Source organism: Eubalaena glacialis, chromosome 14 (genome assembly GCF_028564815.1).
Source record: "Eubalaena glacialis isolate mEubGla1 chromosome 14, mEubGla1.1.hap2.+ XY, whole genome shotgun sequence".
Classification (NCBI taxonomy): domain Eukaryota; kingdom Metazoa; phylum Chordata; class Mammalia; order Artiodactyla; family Balaenidae; genus Eubalaena; species Eubalaena glacialis.
In genome coordinates this window covers 92,681,752-92,703,355 of record NC_083729.1, presented here as the reverse complement: position 1 = coordinate 92,703,355, position 21,604 = coordinate 92,681,752, and the positions used below count along the sequence as shown (strand labels likewise).

The 21,604-nt window shown below is 45.9% G+C and overlaps 1 protein-coding gene across 2 annotated transcripts in view; it reads left to right on the top strand.

Annotated features, from left to right (window-relative positions):
• Positions 1-21,396, top strand: part of ST6GAL2 (ST6 beta-galactoside alpha-2,6-sialyltransferase 2) — a 65,127-nt gene extending 43,731 nt beyond the window's left edge. For both annotated transcript variants that reach the window (XM_061211339.1, XM_061211338.1), the window contains exons 3-6: positions 2,603-2,700; positions 4,165-4,266; positions 6,857-7,031; positions 17,259-21,396. In XM_061211339.1, coding sequence (XP_061067322.1) covers positions 2,603-2,700; positions 4,165-4,266; positions 6,857-7,031; positions 17,259-17,512 — 629 coding nt within the window. In that variant the 3' untranslated portion in view covers positions 17,513-21,396. The remainder of the gene's footprint in view (positions 1-2,602; positions 2,701-4,164; positions 4,267-6,856; positions 7,032-17,258) is intronic.
• The last annotated feature ends 208 nt before the right edge of the window (positions 21,397-21,604 follow it).

Here is a 21,604-nt window from a genome sequence, read left to right as displayed (position 1 = left end):
GGTCTATTTCTGTTTTGTAAATAAGTTCATTTGTATCATTTTTAAAGATTCCACATATAAGTGATATCATATATTTGTCTTTCTCTGTCTGACTTACTTTACTTAGTGTGATAATTTCTAGGTCCATCCATGTTGCTGCAAATGGCATCATTTCATTTTTTTATGGCTGAGTAATATTCCATTGTATATATGGACCACATCTTCTTTATCCATTCATCTGTCAATGGATTATTTAGGTTGCTTCCATGTCTTGGCTATTGTAAATAGTGCTGCTATGAACATTGGGGTGCGTGTATCTTTTCGAATTAGAGTTTTGTCTTTTCCAAATAAATGCCCAGGAGTGGGATTGCTGGATTATATGGCAACTCTATTTTTAGTTTTTTAAGGAACCTTCATACTGTTTTCCACAGGGGCTGCACTGACTTATGTTCCCACCAAACAGTGTAGGAGGGTTCCCTTTTCTCCACACCCTCTCAGCATTTATTACTTGTAAACTTTTCTCTTTTTTTTAACTTTCGGCCGTGCCGCACCGTGCAGCATGCGGGATCTTAGCTCCCCGACCAGGGATCGAACCCGCACCCCCTGCAGTGGAAGCACAGGGAAGTTCCTATTTGTAGACGTTTGGATAATGGCCAGGGAAGTTCCTGCACCGCCAGGGAAGTTCCTATTTGTAGACGTTTGGATGATGGCCATTCTGGCCTGTATGAGTGGTACCTCACTGTAGCTTTGATTTGCATTTCTCTATTAGCAATGTTAAGCATCTTTTCATGTACCTGTTGGTCATCTGTATGTCTTCTTTAGAGAAATGTCTGTTTAGATCTTCTGCCCATTTTTTGACTGGGTCGTTTGTTTTTTTTGATGAATCATCCATTTTAAGAGCAAGATTAACGAATGGATTTTAATGTAACAGCACAAAAATTGATATTGTTTCACATTCCACACTGCCACTAACCTTTCAGAAACTAGCTCTTGTGGAGTTACGATGAAGTATCAGAGGAGAATATTCCTAGTCATCTGGAAAGACTCTTGAAATACTCCCACCATTTTCAGCGATATATCTGAGTCTTCATATACTTCAACTAAAGCAATATATTGCAGCAGATTGAATAGAGAAACAGGTATATGAAACCAACTCTCTTCTAAAAAGCCAGGCGTTAAAGAGATTTGCAAACATTTAAAACGGTGCCCTTCTTCTCACTATTTTTTGAAATGTAGTTATTTCTCAGAAAAATGCGTTATTTTACAGATAAATTAATAAATAAACATTTACAATTTTTCGGTTTTACTCACTAATGTGATATATTCTGAAATCTGTAATCCAGATAAACAAAAGGTCTCTGGGTTGTCAGTAATTTTCAAGAGTGTAAAGGCATCCGGAGACCAAAAAGTGAGAACCACTGCTGTGGGTGATCTGATTTTTCTAGCTCAAGTATCATTTGAATTTTTATGACAAAACACTATTCAATAACAATAAATAATAAGGCAAATCATTACCCGCCCAAATTGCAAACGCGTGCTTAAATTGGGAAGTTAAGAAAATTGGAAGTATTGGGGGGTTCTGGCATCATTTATGCAAAGCATAGATCACGTCGAATCTGGAGATTGGCAAACCTTTCATTTCTTTTTTTTTTAAGAGCCAGGTAGTAAATGTTTCAGGCTGTGTGAGCCACAGGGACTTTGTCACAACCCTACTGTTACAGACGACAGCTAAACACCAGTGAGTCTGTGTTACAGTACAACTTTATTTACTAAAATATGCCATGGCTTGCTGACTCCTGGAAAATTTCCCCTAAAAGAATGTTGTAGGATTTTTGGATGGCATGTGTTCCAAAAGTATAGTGATTTTGATGCCCAAAACTGGCATCCAAATTCTTCTGAGTTCTGGGCTTGTGGAGAAGGGCAGGCTGTTTCGTAACGTGGTTGTAATGCTGGCATGCCCGCTGAGTGTCTGCTGCTTAGGGAAGGTGGAAGCTACCTCCCAAGGAGACCCTCAGAAGGGATGGCAGATGCGCAAGAAGAAGGCCGGCTGCTTTAGGGGCTGGTGCAGGCTCCGGCCGCAGCGCATGCAGCGTGGACCTACAAGGCTCTTTGACAAATCAGAGATACGTTATCTCACTTCTCACTCTCTCACCGACAGGCTTTGTTGTTTGCTTCAAATTAAATTAGGAACATGCATGGGGTTTTTGAAGCTGGAGAAAACGCATAGAAATTCCCTATCTCTGATTAACTCTGCTTTCAGCCCTGTTTCTGGGAAACACATTAGACTCCACAAAGCAGTCTAGATACACACATATGTCTTGAAATTTCCTGTGTAAGGCATGTCTTTAAAGACCATGAACACATACTAAGTATCTAAATATAACTTAGATGATATAGGACCACTTGTAATGGATTGCTATGTTTTTATGTTTATTTGCCCCCAGCCAGGATCTCATTCTCAATAAATAGTATGCCAAACAGTGTGTGTGTGGGTATCTGAATTTTACTGGGGTCTAGTTAGCTTCAGGTATTGAAAGATTTGCTTTAAGATATTTTCCTAGATTATGCTGATTTTTATGCAGAGGGAAAAAAAGAAGTAAGTTTGTCACTTATGTGCCCTCAGATTCCCATGATGCAGTTTTGAGATTTAACTCTGCTCCTACCCGTGGCTACGAGAAGGATGTTGGAAATAAAACCACCGTCCGCATCATTAATTCCCAGGTAAGATGGGTGGACTGTTTTCACGGTTTTCACGGTGGACTGTTTTATAGGTAAATAGCTTAACTGGGTGAATGAAGAGAAATCACCCAGTTATCCATGACCATGACCTTGCTTATTTCTAAAGGTCTTGTAATTATAAAGAATTAGGGAGGGAAAATGCAGAGAAATGGGAATTCATGTGTGCTGTGAGTAGGAAAAAAGTAAATAAGATCAAAAGGAAAAATCAGAGTAGAGGTACAAATATATATATGTAGCATATTGCATTTTGTGAACTGAGGAAAAGAAAGGTAAACAGAGTAAATCTTGGGGATGGAGGGGAGAAAAGCAAAGGAATAGAATTCAAGGGTCAGAAGAACAGCTCAGAAACTTTACTTTGTTATTGAACATTTTAAAAAGGAAAATATATCTTTTTTGTGTGTTCTCAATAAGAATGTTTTCCAAAATTCATAGCAAAATCAGTCTCAGAACAAACCACACCAATTTCTAGAGTTCCAAACTGTATAGAAAAAAATGGGGTGATGAGCGATTTATGGTGAGTTTGTTGCAGAACCAAAGATCAGCTTTCTTCGTCGGGCTCTGGGCTCGCAGCCTGCAGAGGTGAGAAACAGGCCCCGGTTTCCTGAATTCAGAGATGCCACTGATTGAAGATTCCTCATCTGTCTGATGACAGCTTTTAAGAGAGGAGAAGATAAGCCCCAGCAAATTAAAATACAGGTCCCTTGTGAGACACACCCTAACTTCAGAAATATTAAAATGCCAAGGAAAAGAGGGCATCTTAAAAACTGTGGGAAAATTCCATCTTAAAAATGAAGCAAATCAAATGCATCCTTTTTCCCCCAGACTATAGTTGACCAAAGGTGATTGGCCGGTGAGACTGAAGGACTCACTCAGGACCAGAGGGGGCCCCAGAGGGGGGACAGTCATACCGGCTGGATTCACGTCTGCTGGCCTCTGGGCCCAGTTTGTCCTGAGGCTGGCACTCGGCAGGTGCTTAAGAACCCCGTCCTTCTAGGCCTGCAGCTCTCTCTCCAGCGGCCAGTGAGGGCAGTTTTCGTTGATGGGGTCTTACTCAGCCAGGAGTTCCATCAGGAGCTGGTGCCTCTAAATGACTCCAGTGCTGCTTTTTTTTTTTTCTTTGGCGGTGCCGCATGGCTTGCGGGATCTTAGTTCCCCAACCAGGGATTGAACCCAGGCCCTCGGCAGTGAAGGCCCGGAATCCTAACCACTGGACCGCCAGGAAAATCCCTGGTTCTTTTCTTAAAAAAGAAAGCCCTCCTTTGTCTAAATATTTCCTGAGTGCCTTAGCGTGTAAAGCCTGCCTCTCTCCCTCCCCCCAGAAAGTCTGAGGAACATTTATTTTTTTTCTTGCTCCAAAACTCCTTTTTAAAATTTTTACCTCTTTTTAAAATATAATTGTGAAGGCCCAAACCCTTGTTTTGAAATGATTCTGCTATGTATTTGCAGATTCTGACCAACCCCAGGCATCACTTCATTGACAGTTCGTTGTATAAAGATGTCATCTTGGTGGCCTGGGACCCAGCTCCTTATTCTGCAAATCTTCACCTGGTGAGTATTTCCTTGGTGCCCCTACCCTTGAGGGTCAGACAGTGGCCTTTGACCGATACATAACGGGAGTAAGTCAGGGATTAAACTTTGACAGGCAGAATGAAACCGAGTGTGGGTGCGAATTAAATTCACGTATGTTCACACGGTTTGAGTGCTGGTTGCAGTAACACCCTTGCTGAGTGAAGTCCCTCTGATGCTAAAGTGTTTTTCTGGAGGATTTCAAAAACAAAAACAAATGTACAATGTCTAGATGTTCAGAAAGTCCTAGCGACACCAGAGGTTGGGCTGCTTAAACTCCGAATTTTTCCATTGTGAGACGGTTACATCACCTTTCAAGTAGTTACAAGACCTTTTGAAATACATGGGAAGTTCTTGGCAAGAAAGGCTAAGCTTTGTGAATCCTTATTATTGAAGTGGAACGTGTCACAGGCTTTTCCTGAGTGTGCCACTCTTGGCTTCTACCTCCAAATCTTTTTAATCTTATACGATACAGTGTAAACAAGGTTATTACTAGCCATCAAAATATAACCAAGTTATCAATACATCCACGGCCTCTCTACTTTTGGTGAAACCTGTCATGAAGAGTCAGCGCACCTGTTCTGAAAGGGGGCTGGGAAGATCGGTTACAATCTAGCCCGGTGAGCGATGCTGTCAGCTGTGCCAGTGTCTGTGGACTTGTTCTGCCGTGACCCGAAAGGATGCCAGCTTCCTAAGATGAATGTGGGAACAGATCTCAGCCCCACCAGGGGTAACTATCCAGAAGAGCTGCCCACAGTCGATGGTCCCTCTGGAAGGAGCATTCTGTCACCATGCATCCTAAGACGGAGGCTGGACACATACCTGGCATGATTATAACTATTCTCAGCCAGGAGTTCACGTCAGCATCATCTGGAGAATCACTGTTCAGAGTATCCGTCAGAGCCCATTTCCCAGGAATCCGGGCATATCCAGCCTCCATGTGTGGGGTTTTTTTTTGGTTGTTGTTTTTTTAATATTTATTTATTTATTTATTTGGTTGCACTGGGTCTTTGTTGCGGCAGGTGGGCTCCTTAGTTGTGGGATGCGAACTCTTGGTTGCAGCATGCATGTGGGATCTAGTTCCCTGACCAGGGATCGAACCCGGGGCCTCTGCATTGGGAGCACGGAGTCTTCACCACCGAGCCACCACCAGGGAAGTCCCCCATGTGTGTTTTCGAGAATGCTCTCTGGTTGATTCTCCTACACACCATCTCCTGAGAACCAGCATCAAGTGGGTGTTCGAACTTGTCAGCTTCCTTCCAGCCTGAGGTTCTGCGGTTGTAAGTTCTGACAGCTTTCTTGCTGTTGGTGGACCCATGAGAGCCTCCGGCTGTTGGCCTGTGTTTCCTCTTGCACGGGAAGCAGCCCAGCCCAGGGCACACAGCTGTCCAACCGATGGACGTGGGCAGAGGGGCTTGGCTGCTCTCAGGGGCACGGGCTCTGATTCTGCTGTGTGAGGGTCTGGGGGAGACGGCACAGACTCCGAGCCCCGAGGTGCCCCTGCTTTCCCTCTCCCTGCCCCGGGCTTTGGGGGCAAAGTTCACTAAAGATGATCTGGCCCGTCCTTGTCAAAATTTTTAAAGCCACAGACCCCATTCAACCAGGGACTCTTCCTTGGGATCTTCATCCGAGCCCATCTTTGCCCGAGGTGTCTGTTTGAAAGGACTGTCAGAGCCCTATGAGCTGAGCCTCTCCCCACACACCTCCAAATCCCATTTCTCGGTGGCACCTGAGACACTTCTGAAGGCTTGTTTTTTAAATCAACCTTATTGTTTATTTTTTCCTTACAGTAATTTATGTGTAACCGATTAAGTGCACATTTTGATGGGTAGTAGCGAGTGTATACAGTCCTGTATCCAGCACCACAATTAAGGAACAGAATCTTTCCACTGCTCCAGAGTCCCCTGTGCCCACCCATCTGTCTCCCAGACCCGACCCGAAACCCAGGCAATTACTGACATCTTTCTGCGCTAGAGATTAGATTGGGAAAACATATTTCTGAAATACAGTGATTGAAACTACGGCCGTGGGCCATCCGGCCATGTTTTTTGTTTTTGTTTCTTTTTTTCTCTTTCTTTTTCTTCTTTTTGTTTTTTCTATTTATTTCCTTCCTTTTTTTTTTTTGTTTTTTCTATTTTTTTTCTTCTTTTTTTTTTTTGGTTTGCCCCTGTTTTTGTAAATAAAGTTTTATTGGAACACAGCCTCGCCCATTCATCTTGTACCCTCGGTGGCTGCTTTCCAAGTAAATACACAGCAGAGCCCAGTAGTTGCAGCAGAGACTCTATGGCCCTAAAACCCTGATGTGTTTACTATCTGGCCCTTTCCAGAAAAGTCCAGTGACCCCGCCCTAGCCCTTCTCCCTCATTTTACTAAAGAATAAGGCACCAGTCCCCCAGGCTAGACCTCACCTCTGTACTCACCCCCTCATCCAGTGCGGAAACGCCTGCAGAAGAGGGGGTCCGCATCCCCTCCCAGCCCGGCCCCTCAGCCTCTAAATACCCCCCAAGGCGGGCGCTGCCCAGCTTCCTCTTCACGGCGTGGTCCTCTGACTGTGTTATTTTTTTCCGCTTAGTGGTACAAGAAGCCGGATTACAACCTGTTCACTCCATATGTTCAGCACCGTCAGAGAAACCCAAACCAACCATTTTACATCCTTCACCCCAAGTTTATCTGGCAGCTTTGGGACATCATCCAGGAGAACACGAAGGAGAAGATCCAGCCGAACCCGCCGTCCTCAGGCTTCCTTGGTAGGTGGATGCCAGAAGGCGGGATGGCTGGGCGGCGGGGTGAGGCTTAGGGTTTAACAAGTATACATTCATGTTAGATGATAAGAGCACCTAGAAGCTGGCTTTAGAGGGAACATAGATGAACTGAAAAGGGCACAAGGACACTGTCCCAGTTTCCAATGGGCACGTAACAACTCCCCCAGCCCAACCTTTCCAAGGGTGAAACGAGAACTGCTTTACCTTCCCTCACGACGGGTGGGTCAGGATGGGCCCGGCTGGGTGACCCCTTCGTTCCACCGGCCTCGTGGGGTCACTTGCAGGTATTCAGCTGCGTCATGGGGTGGCCTCACTCCCCTGCCTGGCCCCTCGGTGGGGACGGCTGGGAGGCCGGCTCAGCTGGACTGGTGACCGTGTGCCTGCAGGCAGTGGCCTCGCGGGAATTGGACCCTTGACGGAAGCTCAGGGCTCCTGGCAAGTGTTCCAACGACAGGAAATCGAAGCTGCGGTCTCTCAGGGTGGAGGCCTGGGGACTCTCTGTGGGTCACCGAGAGACTCAAGGGCTGGAGACCCCAGGGCCACCCGGGACCCACCACCCACTCGCGTGCACGTTGCTGATGTGGGCCCGGATCGAGGATGGGAGTTTGTGGCCAGAGGACCACACCCCAGACGTTGCAAGTTTCCTGGTAGGTCTGGGCTTTGAGTAGCCGGATTCTAGGGCCATGTCCCACTCTCTCCAGCAGACCCGCCAGCTGCGATCTGAGAATGGACTTCCTGTAACAAGGGCATCACACTTGGCTCTTGTGTATTTTTCTACAGCCAGGCTTCGATCCACAAGTTTGTGGTCTTAACCCACTTCTTTTCCTGTGTTTCAGCCTCTTACCCCTACATTTCCTTGGTTTTACCTGAATAGGGTAATATTAAGGGAGGTCTTAGATCCCCTTGGCAATATGAAAGCTGCAGAGGAACCAGAAGATAGTAACTTTGTCCATAAACCACTGCTAATGTTCTCCACCCTAACTTCGATGAATTTACACCCTGCACCTTAACTCGGGTGCACAGTAGGTCCTCATGACTAAAGGAGCATTTGTGGAGGTGACACGGGTTGGTGAGGGATGCAAGGCGCAGGAGTATCTGAAGCAAGGCTTGTGGGTTTTGAAGCGGGTTCGAGGTACTATAATAATGTGAAATATTTTACGCAGAATTCAAAACAGATTAACGACGCTGCATGCTATTTTCCTCAAGCATAGCTCCTCCCACCCATTTTATGTCGTGCCGTCAAGATGCTTTGTTTCCAAGTCACTTTGCAAAATCCTAAGTGCTGTATCTTTTGTGTGGTTTCACGGAATCCTGCGGATTTAGGGAAGAATGTGTAACGGGATGGAATGATGCTGAGACAGCATAACAGGACGCGGCCATCTGATCAAGCCTTTTTCCCATCCGTGCCTCCCCGTGAATTCCTGTGGCCGATATTTGATTACAGCAAGAGCTTGGGAGACCAGTGAGGGCTGTCAGGTACCCTTAATGTCGACGTGCAGTTTGAAAGTTTCCACTGACATAGTCGTAGCTGGAGAACACTATTTCCTCATGTGTTGAAAGGAATCCTGCCACGTGTGGACAGCTTCCTTTCACAGCTATTTGCTGAGCGTTTGTTTGGAGTTTTCAGGGGCTGCTGCTTGCCTGGGTGGCATCTTTTCCGGGATGAAGCGGACTGCCGTTGGATGTCACTGCAGGGGTGGCGGCTGGGCTAAGCGACAGTCCTTCTCTGCTGTCACTGGGTTTCCAACCATGGGCGAGTCACTTACTTGTGTGAACGTCCCTGTGCTCCTGGGAGAAAAGGGAGTCATAACAACACCTTTTTATCAGGCCGTTCGCAATCGTTATTATTTTCTAGCACTGTCCTGTCCAGTACAGTGGCTACTAGCCACAGGTGGCTGCTTAGATTTAAGTTAATTAGGATTAAATAAAAGGAAAACTTCTCTTCCTGGGTGCACGAGCCCCATTTCAAACTCTCAAAGCTATGTGCTCCCGGTGGTTCAGTCCTAGGCAGTGTAGACGGAGACCGTCTCCACCACAGGGAAGGTGGTAAAGGACAGCACTGTCACATCGTGCTGACCGCAAAAGGATGGAAGGGAGCTCGTGGAGAAGGTATCAGGGTCCCACTGGACACTGCGCCCTGTGGGTGGGGACACACGTGATAGAAGATGTTTGCTATTATCAATCAGATTTCCTGAAGATAAATTCCCAGGAGTATGAGTGCTGAGCAAAGGGGATGGCGTGTCGATCATTGTTGGGAAGCGCTGACTTACCGCTTTTTCTTTGAATTCTGACCAGAGGCCATATTTGTCCTCCCGGGTCACAGAAGGACAGCCTTACAATAGTAAGTGCATCAGAGACGTATGCCGTGAACCGTCCGCTTCTCCAGAGCAGCAGTGAAGGTATTCTTACCCCTCCGGCACTGCACATGTATTTTTAAAATTAGAAGGAAGTAGCGTGGATCCAGGCGATTTAGATGCTCCATGGGACCGGCTTCTCTGGAACAACTCCTTCACTTTGTTAGGGCCCTCACCCTCAGCCCGCTGGGAGCTGCTTGTTCACACATGAGGGACATTTCTCTTTCATCCCCAGTTGGATACTGGAGGTTTTCTCTCGTTCTTTGGTACTAGGAGGTGGTTTTTGACCGCACCATGGCCTGGCTGAGGATAGGGAATCATTTCCTTGGAATCCCATTGTTTCGGTGTAGCTCTCATACAGACGGATGTTGTCATAGAAGGTCCGTGAGCTCGTCTGGGGTCCTGCAGCCTGGCTGGATGGTTTTGTCACCTGAGGTAGTGGGGCCTCCAGCCAAGCAGGAGGCCCAGCTTCACCCCCCGGGGCTCGGGGCTGAGCATCGTCAGGCAGACGGGCCTGGTGCACCGGCCTGACCAGCAGCATAGAGAGGGGACTCCTCTAGCCTACAGGTGACAAGGCCTTTATTGTACAAACCACCAGTGCCTCCTCCTACCTCTACTGATTATATCATAAGGAATGTTTCCAGAATTCACAGATGCAAACGCTACAATTTCAGCCTAGTTAATACATTCACAAGAATAATATGCTTAAAAACAGGTCATAACTTCCTTTCTTTTCCATTTTATTTCGAGTTTGGGGTTCTAATTTTCCAATATATCATCCAAACTCAGATGTTAACACAAAATAATAACACATTAACCCAAACTAATAAGCCGCTTAACATCCATATTTATGAGTGTGTAAAATCAATCACATTATGTTGGTCAGGAACAGTTTTTTACATTTCCCTGTAAATAGTGAATCCTGATCAAATAATACAATATAAATGAGCTAAAAACTTGGCTTTCAAGTATTATTTATGCATTATATGATTTTACTTAATATAGTAGATGCTTCTTAAATTATTTTATTTCATGAAATGCAAATTTCCAAACCACCTTTTAATTACAGATATTTTCTGGAATTATCACTTAAAATGTCATTTGTGCTCCTTCAGTAATCTTAAGTATAGTTCTCATAACTTTCCGTCTTATGATGAATTTATGGGGAAACCACAGCATAGCTGCTAGGTTTCCATTGGATCAGCATATTCAATACACTTAACCTTTCACCCTCACCCGTCATTCCGAAACATGTTTTGCAGTGTTTTATTGGACATGCTCAGAAATTTCTAGTTTACCTCACATATGAATTATGTTCAAGTGTTACCTGGAATGGATGAAAGCCAGTATTTTTCCCGTCACTTGCATTAGGTTCTGTTTATATCCACAGCTTATTTTGCTCCAGGTTAAAAGGATCTGTTCATCAAGGAAAAAATTCTATTACTGGGAACGATTTGGGGTGTTGTTACTTTAAATATTTTGCCAGGTGCAAAGTAAGACAATTTTCGTGGGAGCACAATTAAGGTAAAGGCTCAAGGATTAAACTCTGGTGGACTCTGACACATATCAAAGGCATCTATATATATGCAAAGTAGAGTTTTATAGGGGAACCTCATTCATTCAGGATCTGTGATCATCTGAACTTGGGTGGAAGTTTGCTTTTTATCCAGGTTTTGGACAAATAAATGAGGGTACTTACTGCTTGTTATTCTGAGTCATATCATGTGACATTTTATTAAGACCAGTGGAAATGCTTTTTAATTGGTTTGATAATTACATTGAATTATACAATATTTTAAAACCTGTAATTTGGCAAATGAATGCCTCTTGAGTCATAATTGCCCAGGAAAATTTGCACTTTTTTTTCTTCAAATGAATCCCTCCTCATTTGTAAAAACTGGCCAAAAAACTTAACGTTAACTGAATTATGAATTATGTTCAAAGATTTTTAAGAACTGGCTGCATGCCCATTTTGATTGGCTTGGAAAAATACATTAAAAAGTGTCTCAGTATTGAACCGCCCATCAAAAAGTCTGGCTCCACATTGAAAGCAGTAAAATTTTATTAGTGATGAAAGCAGTTACTTTTTGGTAGTCCATAAACAAAATTATGTAACATAAAAGTTCCTTAAGTGATTTTTTAAAAAAATTCTTTACTGAATAGCACAGCATTAGATGGTTTGTATTCGTTTCGCTTTTTGGGTAATCCTGAGCAGTCCTAAGAAAGGAAATGAAAAACACACAAAAAAACATTTTTAGCATAACCAGCTGTGAATTCCCCATGTCAGCCTGGCATGGGGAAATGATTAGGAGCTAACCTGATACTGTGAATTTCCAGGTATATATGGCATCTGTGCAGAAAAGAGCCACCATGGCAGGCCTGACTGCCGATGGCTGGGAGCCCTGCTTGCAGGGTTGACCCTTGGCTGGCATCTGGGAGCCTGGGTTTGGGGAGGCCCCCTTAAGTGCCAGGGTGGGTCACTGTGCCCAGATGCTTATGCGGCAGTGGGTCCACCCCCAGCACCTGCTTCCTTCTGGAGTCTGGAATGCTGGTGTGTGCCAGGCACAGCAGGCCTGTAATAAATCGTTGGCTATGTGCTGCGTCTGGTGGTCCTCCTAGCAAATCATCAAACCCGGAAGTAAACTGGGGCCTCCCAGCACGGTACCTTGTCAGTGTACCTCAGAGAACATCTGAGGACCACGTGCTGGTGTTGACGTCACTTGTGGATGACAGAGCCCAGCATCACAGCACGTCAGAAGAGATGCTGGTGGCAGTGCTCAGACATTGTTCTCAGTACGGTAGTTAAGACGCTTTCTTCAAGTTGTCCTAAGAAATGTAGCTTATGAGCTTGCCACCTATTGTGAAACTTAAAGTTTCATTCTTTAGTTGGATTTACTTATTTTTTTTCTTAAAGAAACTTTCTCCAAATCCCCAGTTTTCAGCACTGTGCCCAGTTGAATATATGTGTGAGTTTAATTGAAGAGGCTTCTAACCGTGCTTGACAGCTCTGGTTTCTCCCGGTCTGGTCCCAACCCTATAGGTCCCGCACCCCCTCCTCCCCACACACATGCCCCGAGCTGTGCCAGGACTGTTACACCCCTCCTGACATTGAGATCCACCTAGGTCCCCTTTGTAATACATGAAGAAGTTTCATCTTCAGGGTTTTGTGTATGACTAAGTACTCTTAACTCCTAGGAAAGTGATGTGCAGATATAACCACATTTAATAATGATTTTCAGTATTTGTTATATGACAGAGTCTGAATCTAAACTCAAATTTATGTGTGATATCGGCCTTAATAAATTAATAAGCAGAGTATATATATGCCAAATGAAATGACCATGCTGTCTAAAAAAAATTTTAATTAAGAAAAAATATCCTCCGCCTTTGATTTCATAAATCTTGTCCACCTTTCACATGTACCAATGAGTTATAAATTGATTTTCCCTTCCCTTTGAAGGTGCTGCCATACCGATTCTGATATCAGTACTACAGCTGGCTGTCATTTAATCACTTAGAGCAGAGTCAGCTCTAACTTAAATTTTAGGATGCTCTGGACCAAGGCTTATGGTTATAGGAACCCACAAGTTCATATGGAAGCACAAAATGAGATGCAAAAACCAGGAGGATGTACACAGATAACTCAAAATAAGACACTTTCTGAACCTCTGTTGGCCTTCAGTTTGGACGGCTGTGAACTGCCTAGCAAATGTCAGTATTTCTGAAGCTCTAGAAGTCACTTTAAAATACAAAGTATTTATATATGAAAATGCAAAAATATGCCTATTTACTTACAGTGAAACCATAACTTTTTTGCCCAGTCATATGACGAAATCTATATTGTCTATTTAATAAATATGTGATTTAAAATGTATTGATAGTAGTTCACTAGCAGTAAGAGGAAACCTTGTCTCTGGAAAACTTTCCAGAAAACAATAACCAGATTCGAGCACTTAGTAGACCTTTGAAGCCAAGTAGATAGCAAGGACATCTAGAGAAAGTACTCAAACTTCTTCTTACTTGGGTGTGGGTAGCAGTTCAACTCTAGGTTAGTTGTCTAACATGCAGAATGGTCAGCTACTAAGGAGACACCTCCGGGATCCTTACGGTAGAGTTTTTCAAAGAATACGTGTGTGAGACCAGCCTGGTCCTCCAAGCGTGGTAAGCAGACCAGCATTGGTCCAGGAACGTTTATTATTAGTCTACGACTAGACAGTGTAGAAACTGAAAGTATTTGGCAGGTTTTATAGCAATTTGACATAGCATGGCAACCTAATATGTGATCATTTTTCTAGTAGTTCATTGTTCGTGTATTTTACAGAAGTATTGGTCTGTGATGGATAGGAATTTTTTTAATGGCCCTTCACCACAGGTAGTTTAGGAATGCTTGTTAAAAATTCCATTTCCTTGGGACTTCCCTGGTGGTCCAGTGGTTAAGACTCCGCCCTTGCAATGCAGGGGGCATGGGTTCGATCCCTGGTCTGGTCAGGGAACTAAGATCCCACATGCCACGTGGCATGGCCAAAAAAAAAAAATTCCATTTCCTGGACCCCAACATACACCAGGGAACCCAGGTCTCTAGGGACGGGGACAAGCCTGGTAATCTGCATTTTAACAAGCTGCCAGGTCATCCTTTCACGCTGAAGGTTGAGAACTGCTTTCGAGGAAGGACAACCGCATCTCTCAGGAATGACAGTGGCTTCTGAAAGGCATCCACTTGGAGACCAGAGTGGCAAAGGCGACAGCTAGTGCACGCTGGTCGCAGCCCCCGTGGACGAGGCTGTGTTCTGGGCTGACAGTAATGAGAGTGTGGTTTCTAGACACAGCTCCACGTTCATTTATCAGAAGCTTTTGTGCAAAAGACACCCTTGAAGGGGACTTCCCTGGTGGCGCAGTGGTTAAGAATCCGCCTGCCAATGCAGGGGACACGGGTTCAAGCCCTGGTCCGGGAAGATCCCACATGCCGTGGAGCAACTAAGCCCGTGAACCACAGCTACTGAGCCTGTGCTCTAGAGCCCGCGAACCACAACTACTGAGCCTGCACTCTAGAGCCCGCGAACCACAGCTACTGAGCCCGCGTGCCACAACTACGGAAGCCGGCGCGCCTAGAGCCCGCGCACCGCAACGAAGAGTAGCCCCCGCTCTTCGCAACTAGAGAAAGCCTGTGCACAGCGATGAAGACCCAACGCAGCCAAAAATAAATAAATAAATAAATTTATTAAAAAAAAGAAAAAAGATACCCTTGAAGCCTCTTCACTGCACTGCAGGAAAACTGTTGTAATAAACGTACGGAGGGAAGATGTTCAGGGTGTGAAGGATTCTGGGATGCTTTGATGTGGTTCCTTGGGCACAGCTGGCCACGCGCCACGCCCAGGGAAGGGAAGGGAGGGCGGGCGGCCAGCGCGAGCCCTGACGGGCAAACACTGAAGCGTCCTCGGCTCCACAGACACAGGCCTGTGACTCTCACCCAGAGACGCACACGGCAGAGGCGGCCTTGCTCATCAAAGATTTAAAGTCACGGGAATACACGAATGTAATTCTCCGGGCACATGGCTTTCTCATCCACTGTGTCAATTCCTCATGGGTGATTTTGTGAGGACGAGGAGAAATGTACACAGAGCAGGGATACCAGGGGGGAAGGAGGGGGCAGGATAGTTTGGGAGTTTGGGATTGACGTGTACACACTACTATATTTAAAAGAGATAACCAATAAGGACCTACTGTATAGCACAGGGAACTCTGCTCAATATCCTGTAATAACCTAAGTGGGAAAAGAATTTGAAAAAGAATCAAAAACAACAAAAGAGGCAGATATCTTATCGCCTGTGCGATGCTGGGCTGGTGCCCACCCCCTCGGTGACTTGAGGAAGAAGGTGCTGGTCCTCGGTTCTCTCTTGGCTCCACCTGGATCACGGTCACGGCGGGCGGGCCCACGGACGGGGAGGGGAGAAGGGAGTCGGCAGAACTGGGAGGAAGAGGGGGACTGACCAGGGACTTGAAGTTCCGACGCAGCTCTTGGGAACAGTGTCACTTCCTAGACCTTGACCTGAAGAATCTCTGTCTCTCGTTAGGAGCATGCTTTACTCTCAGCCACAGCAGCTTCGCGGCCCTCGAGGCACATCCTAACGTCTTCTCAACAGGACACCAGGGTCCTCTCTGTCATCCTTTCTGCTTCCCCTCCCCTCCTTCCCCCCGCCCCGCCCCGCCCAAGGTGGTACCTGCGGGTTCAGGCCTCACCTCCCTGGGGACCTTTCTGGATCCCCAGGCAAAACCAGTCCCTTCCCACTGCTCCCCTGGGCCCCTCGTGCCGGACTTTCTCCAGTTGTGGGGATTTTCATGATGCACGCACAGTTGATTAATTAGAAATACGATTGTCCTCTGCAGAGAAACCTTGTCTGTAACAGGAGCTAACTGTGTGACTTCATGTGTTTTTCATGACAAGGGATATCCTTTCATAAAAGGGCTAAGCATATTTTTTTTTCTTTTGTTTTCCTCTTGGGGTGTTGTTTTTTTTTTTTTGGCCGCGCCATGCGGCATGTGGGATCTTAGTTCCCCGCCCAGGGATCGAACCCACGCCCCTTTCATTGGAAGCGTGGAGTCTTAACCACTGGATCTCCAGGGAAGTCCATATGTTTTTTAAGTTTAAAGAATGTTAACAAAGATGATGGTGGAGCTAGGAAAAGAACGCTCTTTAGCATAGATCCAGAACGAGATCTGCTCAATGACCATATGGTTTTACAGCTATTTTGAACATTAAAAAAAAAAAATGAAAGCAACTTTAATATTGATAGTTCCAGTGAGAAAAATAATTTTAATATTAATTTTGAACTCTGTGTCTCCATCTGTTTCATTTAAGCAACTATTTTAGCATCAGTTTTTTTTTTAATTATTATTTATTTTATTTATTTATTTTTGGCTGTGTTGGGTCTTCGTTTCTGTGCGAGGGCTTTCTCTAGTTGCGGCAAGCGGGGGCCACTCTTCATCGCGGTGCGCGGGCCTCTCACTATCGCGGCCTCTCTTGTTGCGGAGCACAGGCTCCAGACGCGCAGGCTCAGTAGTTGTGGCTCACGGGCCTAGTTGCTCCGCGGCATGTGGGATCTTCCCAGACCAGGGCTCGAACCCGTGTCCCCTGCATCGGCAGGCAGATTCTCAACCACTGCGCCACCAGGGAAGCCCCAGTTTTTTTTATAACATGCATTTCTTTGATATATCACAGTCTTCCTGCTGCAAATCGGTTGGACCTGCATGTCGAAGGTGGTACATGATATTCTGACTTGGGGATGCAGATCTGTCGCTGACTGTCCTTTCCTTAAGTTTGATCACTTTGTCTTTTCTCCTCTCATTCCTGGGCCCCCAGTGGTCAACTGGACGAGTGAATGTTTAATAGCATCACGTCTTAACACGCCCCCAGCCCCCAAACCGCACACATGCTACTGACTGGAAGTTAGAGCCACAAAGTGAAGCCGACAAGGAAGGGGGCACAGAGCAGGAATCTCCTGCCCCAGCCGTGCCCCTCCACCCCCGCCCCTTCAAAGACATCCCCCACCTCGTTACCTTACCTTTAAAAAAAGCAAGAAAGCAGGTCATATAGTCATTCAACAAGCATGGGCCCCCAACTCTCCACCAGATACTGTGCTTGCCACTAGTGACAGAAAGATGGATGAGGCCCAGCCCTAACCCTCAGATCTTCTGCTGTCTGGTGGGAAAGACAGACTGTAAACAGACAATTCCACAGACGTCACGGTCAGAAGGGCAGAGAGATGCGCAGACAGGGAAGACATGACCGCAGAATCCGGCTGCAGCGTGAGGGCTGACGTACCCCCTCCCGAGTCGCTCACGGCTCTGGTTTCTCCCGCAGGCATCCTGCTCATGATGACCCTATGCGGCGAGGTGCACGTGTACGAGTACATCCCGTCCGTGCGGCAGACGGACCTGTGCCACTACCACGAGCCCTACTACGACGCGGCCTGCACGCTGGGCGCCTACCACCCGCTGCTCTACGAGAAGCTGCTGGTGCAGCGGCTCAACACGGGCGCCCAGGGCGACCTGCACCGCAAGGGCAAGGTCGTGCTGCCCGGGCTGCGGGCCGTGCGCTGCCCGCCGGGAGCCTGAGGGGCTGGCCGGGCTCCGAGTCCTGGAGATGCTGGAAGGTGCCCTGGAGGTGGCGCGGCCTTCGGTCGCCAGCTGTGACTTCGTGGTGGCCACGGGGCTCCTTCCCTTTCTAAGCCATTGAGTATTAACGACTGCTTTGAATATAGAAATGGAACTCAAAGAAATAAACTCAAGAAAGTTGCAAAAAACTTTTGTAAAGAATAGCTAGAAAAAAAGCAAATGTATAACAAATGGGTAAATAGCTCCAAAATGTTAGTCTTCTCTTTACTAGGGCTGGTTTCAGCAGCAGGTGTCAGGGATACACCTGATAGATGACAGTTTGTACCTGGAAGCACCCATGCTGAGGGACAGTACATGTCCCATCGACTGTGCCACTTGTACGTGCACTTGTCATGAAAGAGCCTAGAGTTGATGACGAACGTCTGGATTAGTGCCCAGGCATGTTTACACTAACAGCAGAACCCACGGTGTATCCTTTGAGGGGTTTCTAGCCCTCGGCACCCCCATCTCTGCTCCCAGCTGCCACCGAAGGCTTTGCTCTTTGTGTATCAGACACATTTCTAAAACCATAAAGCCTTCCTCCTGAGCAGTCCAAGAAAAAGCCAACCCGGAAGAGCAGCACAGGGGAAGCACTTTGTTTTCCTGCAATATTTCCTTACTTGACTAGGAACGCCCCCAGGCGGACAGGAACATCCCTGGCAGGTAAATGCAAAATCGGGAGCTGCAGGGTAGCCCAGGGCAGGACGGCCCCGGGCCGCAGCTTTTCTGGCCTCCTGACCCGCCAGCCCTCCCCATAGCCTTCGTAACCACAGGCGCTGACGAATAGGACACCCCCGGGGGATGTGGGCGGTGGCTTCCAGCCTCTAGCTTCACCCTGTGCTTCTGGGGATGCACACCTGTCTCTCTCATGCTTTTTTCTTGCAGGTTAATATCAGCTATTGGGATCCTGACGGTGATAACACTGATTTTTCACTAATTCTTGCTACAGACAGATGTTTAGGAATCCCACCCTTGTTTTCACAGACCTGTTTTATGTCAGCAACGTAACAAAGCCATGTAATTAAATACAGTTGTGTGAAAGCATCGCTCTTTAACAAATAGGAAAATAAGTATTAATATATGCTTCAGAGGGAGAGGCAGTGAAAGGGAAGATTGTCATCCCAGTGTGTTAGCTGTATCAGTTGGTTTTGTTGTAATCTCAACTTTTGTCACTGATACATCAAAAAAAAATTTTTTTTTTTTTTGGCTGTAAATGTAGTGAAACAGAAACATTTTGGAATACCTTAGTCAAACATGCAATTTCAATCTATAACTAAAACCTATCTCAGTGGTACAGTTCAGACTTCTTGGCCATGACAATAGCAGCTTAATTAAATATGTTCTCCTTCGCCGTTGTGTGAACGTCAGGAGAGTTTACTGCACAAGGTTTTTTGTTCCAGGATTGGTTTTTTTCCTGAGCAAGGGTGGCTGTTTGGTTGGTCTACTCAGCAGAAATCGGGTTGGGTCCCAAGCATCTCCTACAGCTTATTGTTATAGTGAAGGAGGGTGTCATTGAAAAACTTCAATCATGACAATATCCACTAGAAGCCCACTTTGAGAGCTTTGCTTCCGGATCTGTGAGAAGGGATGGTAATTCTGTTCAGCACATTGGCTTATGTCTGAGCAGATGTGGCCAGGCCACTTTTCTTCCTGGTTTCCTGAAACAGCGTGCTCCTGTCCCGTGTCCGGTGAGTAACACTTCAGTGACTCTGGGCACTGGGAAGTGGCTGATGCGGGGTGAGCCGTCCAGCCACCCTTGTCCCCCCGCTGGACCCTCCAGGCTCTGCCTTCAGAGGCCCACGACACTGAAGTTTCTGTAATAATCTTCCTACTGGATTTCCCTACCAGCTTCCTTATGTCCAGGACAGCCCCCTCTGGTGGCATGAGATCATGGGTAGAAGAAAATTTACTGGGGGTCAATGTAAATATTCAAGTTCAAAAGCCCCAGAAAACTGCAAAGATCTTTAAGTACTGATACCCTTTATTGTGACACATGTACTTTTAAAATGTACTTTCAGTGTCACCGAGGTTATAAGATTGAAGAGAGTAAAGAAAATTTAATTAAAAGTTTTGGATTTATTATGGCCTTAAAGACCCTTGGGAACCAAGGTCTGCTAAACATTGAGAAAATGGGGTACACGTATTAATACAACGTGGGCTGGGCATTCTTCTATTTAAAAGTTTAAATTGTTTAACTCCTTAAAAGTATTAGGAGGTTTTATTTGATGTGCCGGCTGCTTCTAGTATGAATGAAATCGGCTCTAAGAGGCAGTGTTTTCCCAGACATTGATGAAGCCCTCAAATGCCACGGACGGCAATAAGCACCCAGCCTTCCGTGGAGCAGTTACAGGGAACGGCGCCCAGCTGCATTTCTTCCAGGCTTCGCCTCTTCCAGACCCTTCACCCTCTGCTGAGGAGGGATGTTTGATAAACCGAAGCCATTAGGTGGCCCTTTTCTTCACTCTCAGGACTGAAGGAGGTCACGTTGCTTTACATCTCGAGGTAACTTCACTTGATCTTTTGTTGCTGCTATTGTCACAGTGAAACCAACACTGACCAAGAATAACAACTCACCTGCATCCAGGTCCTTCCCCAGGTACAAGCGGAAGGTCTAACAGGTGTGGCACCCTCACTGTCCCCAGGGACGCCAGTGCTGGTCCTGTGTGTCACCTTACAGGGCACAGGGCCCGCGGGTTGGCAGGTAGGAGTTGCAAGTAAGCATCCTCCCCCCTCAGGGCCCGCGAGGGGCTTAGGCTCATCTTTCGGTCCCGGGGTCTACCCTCGTCTGCGGGACGCAGGGCTCAAGGAACCTCGGCCCCATCCTCCCCATGTGTCCCTTGCCCTCAGCCGGCAGCCGGACCTTTAATCCACCCTGGGCTCCCCAGTAATCTTCTGTCGTGGTAGTCGTAGCATCTGCACAAAGCAATGCTGAAATAAGCGTTAACCTTTTCCAAATTGGGAAATGAAATCAAGTGTTTAAAGCCGCCCCGGGTTACTCTGTTACATGATCATGAGCCGGTTCATTCTGGTGGAACAGATTAATACCTGATGTGGGTTGACCCTTCCAGGCAGGACCACTTACAATCACTGAATTAATTAGGTCCCATCTGGCTGCGGAAGTGGGATCGGGCTCACGTGAGTAATGGTAGGTGATGGAGGAATTTCGTGTGCACAGATGACATAATGAAAGCTCTCTCTCTCCAGCCTTTTTCTTAGAGATCAAGGCACCGTGCGTGGTTGAGACTGGTGGCCAGAGTGACCTGGTCTCATTGCTGCTTAGCTGTGGGAAGAAACGGAGCCAGGAGGTGGGGTGACTATCGAGAAACACGTGACTGAATGCACAGGCCAGATAGGGTCTGCATATATTCACTCAGGTTGTCTGTGTCGACTTCTCACTTTCTGATCCTTTGGGACTCTTGCCCAGTGGTTCCACAGCTGATGAGGGCAGCTGCATGTAGAAATTCAGTGCTTAGGGAAAGTGTACCTGAGTTCAAACTCGTGCTTTGTACTCCAGATATTTCCTTTGTGAAATTATTCTGCATGTTTCTGTCTCTCGGGCATTATTTTACACAATTGGTAAATTATTTTACACAATTGGTAAATTATTTTACACAATTGGTAAATGAAAGGTATTTATCTTTCAAGGAAATAAACTGTAAGTTCTGATTCTTGCTTTATTAAGTGAATGAAGCCTTTTTAGTAAGAAGAAATCCAACAAATTAGCTTGGGCTAATGGAATTTAAAGAATTAAAGATACTGATATAGTTCTTACTCTTGTTATAAAAAGTGTGCATGTAGATATAGTTATATAATTGTATATATACGTATCTACACACATGGTTGCTTTTATATTGTCTTTTTTCATCAAACTTTATTTCTGAAACCTTTACAATAAATTTTGTTTTAATTATGCAAACACCAATTTTTTAAGAGAAGTAAGCAAATGTTACATATCCTTCTGTCAAACAGAAATCCAGTCTTCCCACGCACTCATATTTCACACATTCTGGCTACATTAAAAAGTCTGACAGAAAAATTTAAAAGGTGCTCTGA